We start from the raw sequence: 10,378 nt of genomic DNA on the forward strand, positions 1-10,378 counted from the left end.
AAAGCAAGTTCACCTCAAGAAATGTACAAGATTGTGCTCACCAATATTCCAAGAAAAGGGAGTTTCAACATTGCCAATAGTTCAACCTTTACCAATATTTCCATGGCTTTGACATGATAGAGACGATTACCCTCCATAGATAGGTCAATATCAAGTAGTGGAACATGTGATCTAAAAGGCATGTTATTGGGTACTCAACCGAAAAGGCTTGTTGTTTAGTGCTTGACAATGAGAATCTCCCCCCAAGAGTTAGGGGGTTATGAGGAATCAGGATTCAATAGTCTGGGGGGTATGACTCATGAGGATTTTATTAGGGTTTGGAGGAGGGAAATATACCGGGAATATTCCATATCACCCACGCACATGCGTGTAGACCTCTCTCTCTCTACTACACAAACGCTTGCGAAATTAAATTAAATTATAATCGGCTTAATTAAATTACAATTACAGCAGTATCAAACGAAGCGCTGACAATGACTTTCTAATCCTCTCGATTAAAATAGATTTTTGTAAGAAGATCAAACAAAGCGCTCACAACGACTTTCTAATCGCTTTAGATGCCATTATTCTTCATCATCGTCGTCATCATCATCATCATCTCCAGCTCCTCCTCCTCCTCTCTCGCTCTCAAATTCATTAGAGATCTGTGTAAGCATCACCAATTTAATAATAGCATGTTAATCCAAACAAGTCAATCATGGATTTCTTCTCGCATCATGCAAGCTACCGCCGCCCTGAACAGGTCGATGAAACGTTCTATACATATACATGCACCATATATGAGCTGCAATTGCAATATTGCTGACACTGCAGCATCTATTATAAGTCCTGTATAACTTGTATATTGCCATTGCAACGACGTCGTCTCTTATTCGACGTGCGCTTAATTACAAAGATCAGAGCCATCATCTGGTATAAGGGCCTGCACGATACTTCCATTGCTCAATAGTATTATCAGTGGTCGAGGCGCGACATATTATAGGCGCCGCTTCTCGAGTTATAAGATTGTGCGCCGCCCAATTACATCATAGGATTCTATTTATAGTATTAACGTAGGAATGGCTATAACCATTGATAGGGTCCGGCAGACGAGATTCCTGCGTCCCATGAGTGTGGCGGTTGTGGCGGTTATGATGTCCATCGGGTGGTCCATGAGCGCATTGAGAAGCTCAATGATATTGTCTCAACCTCGGGAATTGTCCGGCGCCAGCGCCATAGCCAGAGCTGCCTTCTCGGCTGATTACCTTTTCCGACTGCAGCAAAGGCCAGCGCAGGTACTCTCTCTCTCTCTCTCTCTCTCTCTCTCTCGCTCTCTCTCTCAGAGTCAGATTAAGATTTACCTCTAGCAAGTTAATTAAGAGCTTCACAAACTCAGATTGCGAGGGACTTAACTCCTCCGATTAGCACCTTTCAATCATCACCGCTCACCCTCTCCACATACCACCAACCACACACAATTTTTCACCACTAGACGAGAAGGGCGAGCTGCCTTTGAATTTCTCGAAAGTTGCACCAAAAAACGAGCTCTAGTGTTAAACAAGGATTGGAGCCAAAGTTTAGTAAGGTTCGACGTTAGGTTAGTAAGGTTTGATGCTGGGTGAATGTCAAGTTTTAGCCGTGAGGAGTTTTTCAAAAGTGATCTTACCATCATATTCAAGTCCAAAAAACCCTTATGAATATTGACATGAACATGGTCAAGAACATGTCTATCAAGGCAACTAGAATCTCAGATGGCCGGTTCTTTGCTTCTCAATCCTTTGATGATGATAGCTAGCTCAATTGTGACGCAAGTTAATTCTGAATTTACATTTGTTTCAAGATCTACCATTAGCACCTCTAAAATGAAGTTGGTACTTCTTGGGATGCAATGATCCTCCTCATTGGCCACTAGGAAATGGCTTTAAGTTGGTCCAGCACAGTCAATTAATGTTCGTGTACTTGTGAAATATGAAGACATGTGCATGTGTCTTTCAAACAATGCTTTGATTTGCTTCTTACAAAAATGAAGGTGAACTTATAAATTGGGTGGCTTTCTCATATAAATTGGTAGGCCGAATTGTCATTGCTAAAGTGGTTCTCTCTTCATATATTGTATGATCTGGCTACCATATTCCTTTTCAGAGAGCCTTGCTAGAAAGAACTCTAGTAGGAGAACTCTAGTATATCCCTCTATTGTTAGAATAAAGGTATACATATGTGGTAGAATTTTTGGGATATTCATGTAGTATCCTTCTTGATTATAGAAATCGAACTTTCTATGGATTTCGAGCTCACCATTGAGGAGAGAAATAGGATGCTTTTTGTCCTTGAGAAGGTGCAAGATAGTTGGCCTACTTTCTTCATCATATGTGCTGAGAATTCTTTAATATATTGTAGGCTATTGGGCTAATCAAATGGGAAAGCCACTTAACGTGTATGAAATAAATTTTAATAACTAATTATTAATTCAAGCTCAAAGCATGATTAGATTTTACTCAAGATGAGATGAAATGGGTTTTCTAGGTGTGGAAAGTCAAATACTTTCCCTTGGATTCCACATTAAGTGTGGAAAATAGATTTCTTATAATAATAGTTTATTTCGCATTATGTTGGGTGTTGCCATGATTGGACACCTATGTTCACAATATGGTGATGTCAATTCAAGTGTTTCACACTTGAGCACTCTCCAATTCACCTTACTCTTTGGTTATAGGCTCACCAAGGAGGAGGATTTAAGATCCATAGCTAAGTGTTGTCCTGTGGATGGAGCCAACTTCCCCCTTGTCCACTCTCTTTGGAATATTTACCACTTGGGGGAGGGGGGGATTGATCAATAGGCACCCCTCGTGGGCATTATGGTGTTTGTGCCTTATCTTTAAAGAAAGACACATTTTACAACACCCATAGGGTAAAATTCAAAACCTTGAAAATGCAGAGAATGAGACGGTATAAGGTTTAGAATGTTTGGATTTCAAGGACAAAAACCTACAAAGTATCAATAAACTTGTAAAAGAACAAATTTTTTGCACATATGCCCTCCATATGCCCCAAAGTAGGGTTTTTGTTGACCATTAGGCTTTTTTTATGATTGTAAATTTGTAGGTACATGGCAAACTTATTGCCTTCTCTAGGCTAAAGGACTGATTCTATGATATGTGCTAATTTTTATGTCAATGGCAATAGTCCTACTCCTGAGGACATAGAATTTCTTAAATTTTTGGATAAAATGATATTAGTATCAACAAAAATTTGCAACAACATTGATGCTCATATAGGGCACCATACCAAAATAGTAATGTGCAAGCCTTCTTGCACGTCTTATAACTACCTTTATATCCAATATAGCTCATCTTTCTCAAAGATGTCCTACAACTAAAGGCCACTCGAAAGACCAATCATTGCTTTGTAAGGTGACAATTGCTCATAAGCAACCTACAAAACCTTTAATTATAATTTTTATTGGACCCATCCGTACGACCATTACTAGGACATACAAGTCATATGAAAAATCTTTAGGTGGATGTATCATTAAAAAATAGGCTAATCTAAATTACAAAAATCTTTATGTGGATGCATCATAAAAAGGTATTGTAATCTTTAGGTGGATGTAGCCTTTAGAAATAGGCTAATCTAGATTATGTATGGTAACATCGACCCTTCAATCATGTAAAAAATGAAAGTGCCATGGATTCAAGGTATGACATACGAAATCGTGTGTGCAACTACAAACATATACAAGCGCACATGGAGCCATATGAACAATCACCTGAATTGGGCTTGCGATAGCCTAAATACAAATGCTCAGTAATGTCAAATTAGTGTATGTGAGTTTTAAAAAATGGGAATATTTCTTTGTGTAAAAAACAAATTCAAGTTAGTTACTCCTTAGCAGTTTGGAACCTACAATCAAAAAGTGTAGTAATTGCTAGGCTATATCATAACATCAATAGAATTTTTGGAGTCAACTCCTTAGTGGGCAAATTTTAGCTTTGATAACCATATGCTCATTAGTGATAATTTATAATTGGCAAGATCCACTCATTAATGTATAATAAGATGAAATGACTCGCATTGTTCAAGGTATCAAAGTATAAAGATTATATATATATGTGCACATGATGTTTAGAGTTGTATCTATGAGATCCTCTTAACTTGAAAACTATAAAATATGCCTTATTGTAGAAAAATCTATCTTTCCACCCTTATTATGCAATCACAAATGTGTGTTACTCTGTGAGAGTTTTTAAAATTAACTCCTTAATAGGACAATTAAGTTTTTGACAATGTTTTGATGCTAAAGCAACATTGCATGAGAGTTTCAAACTCAATCTTGTTATACCCCCAAAGGAACACTTTTAAGCACCAATAAAGTGCTTTTTTTTTGCTATTAAATCAATATATGAAGGAATGCACCAAACTCATCCTAGTGTAACCATGAACATTCTCTTCATAAATGAAATGCATGTGATCATAAACATAGTCTCTATTAAGTGACATGATGATCTGAAGACGTCCTTTATATCCATGCTTCCTCTTTTGATTTGAGAATATGATACTTATTGGCTTTTCCTTCCCTTATCAACACCTCGAATGAATCAACACACACATAGAAATGTTTGTATGGTGTACCCTTTCTAGTTAGACAAAAATTTGTAACATTATCTCTCGATCTTCAATTTCCAGCTAGACACATAACAAACTTTGTAGTACCTAGCCTTTAATGTCATGCAAAAGTTGTCTATATGTTCCCAAGAAGGACATTGGGACATGCAAATGAGTTTCTTGTGATTTCCAAAGAAAAGGATTGATCATGACATCATGCAAAATTAATTTTTAAATCTCTTCCACATGCTAGGTTGGTATTTCTTCTCTTAGGACCATTCATTGAATCAAATATATTACATTTTACCCTTATATTCTTTGAATTTTTGTGAAATCATAAGGGACGTTGAGAGAAGTATGCCCCTTTTGGGCCGGCCATGACTATGGGTTCATCATAGCATGTTTCATGTTAGCGAATGCTCATAAAAGTTCAAGTTTTAGTGTCAAGTAGATCAGAAATTTTAGTAGAGCCGCTTAAATTACTTGAGGGGCATTTTGTTGACCTGTCCAAGGCCATAGGTTTGCCATGAGTGTCTTGGTTTTTCAATCAAAAGGGCTCATACATATGAAAATGATCCATAGATTTTCGAAAGATCACAATCAAATGGTAAGAAATCATAACTGGAGGACGCTAACAGGTTACAATCTATCTAATTGTAAGTTATCATACTTGGAATCGGTTGGAAAGTCCTCATATCGATAGTATGAGAATAAACAAGAAGATTAAATCTCAACAACCATGCCACACCAATCTTAATTACCAACTCCAAACTAGGATGAGACAGGGAAACTTGCCACTTCACTCTTGAAAGGTAGATCATCAAAATCTGGAAAGGACATTGAAAAGACTTGTATATGATGATCATAATGATTTCTTACTTTCACCATTTAGTAATTTGTGCAAAGAGCTAAAAACATATGTCACTAGTGCTTGCAATAAGCATTTTGAAGAGAACAACAATAAACACTTGTCAATCCGGTGCTGTACTTATAGTCAATTGATTGGGCTTCGGTCGAATCTCTTCAGTGCGCACACCAATATCCCAAAATTTTCACTCCAAAGAGTAGCACAACTGGAAGGCTAGGACACTCTACTAAGGAAGGGATTCAAGTCACAAACCACCTGAAGCTCACATTGTTACACACATTTGGCGGTTGCCCTACCAGCCGGGCTATTGTTACATATATATATATATATATATATATATATAAAACGCGGGAAAAAAAAAAGGAACAAAACATTACAAACTTAAAAAGGAAGCACAGGCGAACAACCTCATTACTTAAAAAGGAAGAGCGAGCGCGCATTCTAATTACGTATAGAAGGATCGATGGGGCTGCCCTTGACGTGGGTACTGATCTCAGGCACCTTCTTCCTCATCACCTGCCTTGATCTCTCGCTGTCTGGTGCGACCGTGATCAGCGGCATCGACAGCCCCGGCGCCCAGGTGATTACATCAAATTACTTGTTGCCCATCATGACTGCTCTCTAGCTGTACTTTGCACGTATCATGCGTTTATGCAAAAGCTAACACCCTCATTAATCAATGGATTCTGTCCATACAATGCTGATTGTCCAGCTGCACGACTTTATACAGATATAAACACACCAGCTGATACAGTGCTGTAACTCTTCCAGCGCATCGTACAGTGATCAGTCTGATCATTTCCAGCAGTGACCTAGTACTGAACTTGCGTTTATGTGGATCTGTGATTCATGTCAGTGTCTCACTGGCTTACAATCGCACACAAGAGATCCACATTGCGCTCCAGTGAGGTGGTTTTGACTTCTGAGCATTCATATTTAATCAGCTGGTCAGCATTAGTATGGCTGCAAGGCTGGAAGCTGTGGCTTAATTTCAGTCATTATCATGGAGCATGAGCATAATGTTCTGGAAACTGGAGAGAGAGAGAGAGAGAGAGAGAGAGAGAGAGAGAGAGAGAGAGAGAGAGAGAGAGAGAGAGAGAGAGAGAGAGAGAGAGAATAATTTTCTCCCTAAACTTTACAGGTGCATCTTTCTTTGGCAGGGCCTAATCAAATTAGGGTCTGTTGGGTTACAGAAAGTGGTTCTTCTCCATCTAGAGTGGAATATGGGACAAGACCAGGCTCATATGACAGTTTTGCTGATGGGACGGTTGATCATTACAAATTCTTGTTGTATCAGTCCGGATACGTTCACAATGTCGTTGTTGGGCCTCTGGAACCAGACACTATCTATTACTATAGGTGTGGAGGTGCGGGAACAGAGTACAGTTTCAAAACACCTCCTCCTGCTGGACCACAAGTTCCAATAACGTTTGCAGTCGCTGGTATGAGATTTGTATAGCTTAAGTGAAATACTGGTATGGATTAGAAAATCATTCAAGCTCACACATGGTCGCATGAGTCTGCTTCTAGGCTCTGTTAGGAATGCTGCAATATTGAAGGAAACCTCTTAACAAGAATTGGTTATATGGCCCTACAACTTGCAATCAGATTTTGCAAGGATTCTGGGTCTCTCAACCATAAGTCTTGAGGATTTAGGTGCTGGTATCAGTCAATGAGTGATGACTTAATGGCTCACCTGTCTGCTGCCTCCTCAATGAAGCATAGATGACAGCCCTATTGTAATTTGTGACGCTAGCGGACTGCCTTCTGTCCTTCAGTTTTAAGGGAATACACAAGCATCGATGTCCTTCAAGATAAATACAGAAGACTAGTGTTGATCCATGCATGGACAGTCTGATTGATACACTAGTGGACTGCTGTCTATGCTGCCCACCCACAGAAGCAAATTGATGTCCTTCATTGGGAGCAGCCTCTTCTGGTGAGAAGTAACAGTGGCCTTGCCTGCTGAAGGAAAACAGTGCAGAATTGTCCTCTCACTATAGTATTGGCACCAAACAATGTAGTTAGGGGTGATAAATAAGCGTGGGAATTGCTGAATCTGGCAAAATGTAGCCTAATCTGACACATAGTAATAGTGATAAAAGTCTCTACATGCTGTGAAAAATAGAACCATGAAAAACGATATCAGTTTTGGATATTTCATGATGCCCATCAATATCTCAATTTGGATATTATTTACATTCTGAGCATGGTTTGCAAGCTTTGATGCAAAGTAGTTATCATGTTTCATTGGGATTGACCATATTGTTTATGTCCATGTGGTAGGCCAAAAGGTCCATAAATGCCACAAAAGTAGTTTTCTTTCTACAAGGTTTCTGTTTTAAGGTTGGCCATTTATCATCCTCACTAGATTTCTTAACATGAAATGAGACATGCTAACCAATTTTTGTCATCGATCAGGTGATTTGGGCCAAACAAACTATACCACCTCAACTTTGAGTCACATCCAAAATTCAGATTATGATGTCCTCATCCTTCCAGGTGATCTTTCTTATGCTGATTATTACCAGCCCCTTTGGGATTCTTTTGGAAAACTGGTCGAACCTTTAGCGAGCTCCCGACCATGGATGGTGACTCAAGGAAATCATGAGGTAGAGCGTATTCCTCTAGTGGTCGAATCATTCAGATCCTACAATACTCGGTGGCAAATGCCTTATAAAGAGAGTGGATCGGATTCAAACCTTTATTACTCTTTTGAAGTTGCTGGGGTTCATGTCTTGATGCTTGGATCCTATGCAGACTACAGCAGAGATTCTAATCAATACAAGTGGCTTCAGGTGAGTCAGTTGACAAGAATATTGCTATTATGCTGTCTACAGTACAGCCAAGCAGCTACATGCAAATAGGTTTTATATGCTGTGAGAATCAAGCAACACATGTAGGAATTGATAGACACTTCATGACATGAGAGAACTGCTTGATATGGATGAACTATGAACTAATCCGTAAGACTTCTACAAATTGATAGATATTTCCATTTGATGTGACAACTGCATGATATGGATGAAGTAATGCTTCAAACTTCTACGAATTTCCAGGCTGATTTGGCGAAAGTCGATAGGAGCAAGACTCCTTGGCTTGTTGCGGTCATTCATGCACCATGGTATAATAGCAATGCTAAACATCAGGGTGAGGGTGAAGGAATGATGAAGTCCATGGAGCTGATACTGAAAGAAGCAAAAGTGGACTTGATATTTGCAGGGCATGTTCATGCTTATGAACGCACGGTAATAAGTTTGTGGTGTTTGCATTCCACAGATGCTTTTACGCAATCAGAGCTTAATGTTGGCAGTCATTGTGCAGATGCGAGTATTTCAAGGGCAGTCTGATTCATGTGGAATTGTTCACATCACAATAGGTGATGGTGGAAATCGAGAAGGATTGGCAAATACGTATGTTGTTTCTTGCATGTCTTTGTAGAGTAAACATGAGAAGCAGGCCATAAGATGCATGATACTTGAGTCTTAGTTGGATATTCTGTGATGCTTTTCAAAGGATTACATGATCTGGAGCACCAATTTTGAGTTGCACAGTGTTTTTAAGCTTTTACAACTTCATTTCTTGCTGGCAACCAATGAAAAGAATGATGAGCTTACAGGCAACTGGTAATTGGTTTTCTCTAACAGGTTTTTAGATCCAAAGCCAGCTTGGTCTGCATATCGCGAAGCAACTTATGGCCATGGAAAATTACAGATTGTAAATGCAACTCATGCACATTGGAGCTGGCAGCGGAATCAAGATCCTGATGTGGTTGTGGGGGATCAGTTATGGTTAAGGAACATGGCAGATCCGTCATATTCTTGTGAATCCTAGATTTGACACAAATCTGCATGTATAGATAGACTAGTTCCATTCTTTCATCAGCATTGTCCAAAAAAAACCTCTCACATGTTGAACAGATGATCCTTAGTGCCTATCATTCTTGACTAGTTGGCCACTGTCAGAGGTAGACACTCCAAAGGGATTTAGAAAGGAACATGTTCCTTGTAAGTTGTTAAAGACATCAACTCTTACATTACAAATCCAAACCGAACCATTAATTTGAGAATGAGCTTTACAGTGTCTAATGTTATGTAAAGAACCTTCCTTTCAAGCCTACCTTACACTTTCTTTGCAAGTGTCAAACTTTGAAACACACTTTATTATCAATACACCGAATTAAGCATTTCTACTTGACTAGGTATATCAAATGTAAATATACTATTTTTTCACATGCTAAATACTCCAAAGGTAGAGATCTACAATCTAAATAAACACATAGTTCAAATTATTACACCTAGTATGGTCAATGGTAAGATTTGTTTTTTAATATGTTGTAATTGTCTCATCTTTGAGGACTTAGTCGTATTGACTCTCTCCTAGGGCATTCTTGAAAATGGATAATTAGTAGCTCAATCATATATTACCTTTAAGTATGGCTTGCATAATAGAGATATACGTGGCATCAACTTGCATGAGTGGTAAGTGTCACTACAAGGATACGGAGGCATAGTGACGACGCTTTTTGACGCAAAATAGCGGCGTCGCTATTTTGCGTCGCAAATGTGACACAAATAGCAACGGTGCTTGGACGAAAAAATACGGGTCAAAACCCGAGTGTGTTTTTTTGCGCAAACGATCGAAAGAGAGAGCGAAAGGGAGAGCAAACTCCATCTTGCATTTGAGAGGGAAAGGGAGAGAAAGAGAGAAAGAGAGAGAAGGAAAGCTTCTCACCGCCGCTGTTGCTGTTTGCGAAGAAGAGGACAAAGTGTACGGAGGGCGAAGAGGAGTCGCTGTCGCAAAGAGGAGCCGTCACAAATTCATCCTCAGGCCTTTGAGGTGAGTGCATTGTTCGCTCTTGCTTTGTTTTTGTTTTTTCTTCTTTTATTTTACTTATTTTTGTTTAAAATCATGTATATTGAGAGAGAA

General features: G+C 39.0%; 1 protein-coding gene across 2 annotated transcripts; it reads left to right on the plus strand.

Annotated features, from left to right (window-relative positions):
* The first annotated feature begins 576 nt into the window (after positions 1-576).
* On the plus strand, positions 577-9,685 carry LOC148027999 (purple acid phosphatase 18-like). Of its 2 annotated transcripts, none has more exons than XM_087689688.1 (6): positions 577-1,274; positions 6,591-6,891; positions 7,871-8,247; positions 8,509-8,697; positions 8,774-8,862; positions 9,097-9,685. In XM_087689688.1, the coding sequence occupies exons 1-6, from the start codon at positions 1,059-1,061 to the stop codon at positions 9,281-9,283; spliced, it is 1,359 nt and encodes a 452-aa protein (XP_087545814.1). In that variant the 5' UTR covers positions 577-1,058; the 3' UTR covers positions 9,284-9,685. The 2 variants fall into 2 exon arrangements, with proteins under 2 accessions (XP_087545814.1, XP_087545815.1); XM_087689689.1 differs by lacking the exon at positions 577-1,274 and adding an exon at positions 5,832-6,029 and having other exon boundaries at positions 9,097-9,684.
* The last annotated feature ends 693 nt before the right edge of the window (positions 9,686-10,378 follow it).

Source organism: Lygodium microphyllum, chromosome 12 (genome assembly GCF_053477565.2).
Source record: "Lygodium microphyllum isolate KBCC chromosome 12, Lygodium_microphyllum_v1.1.10, whole genome shotgun sequence".
NCBI lineage: Eukaryota > Viridiplantae > Streptophyta > Polypodiopsida > Schizaeales > Lygodiaceae > Lygodium > Lygodium microphyllum.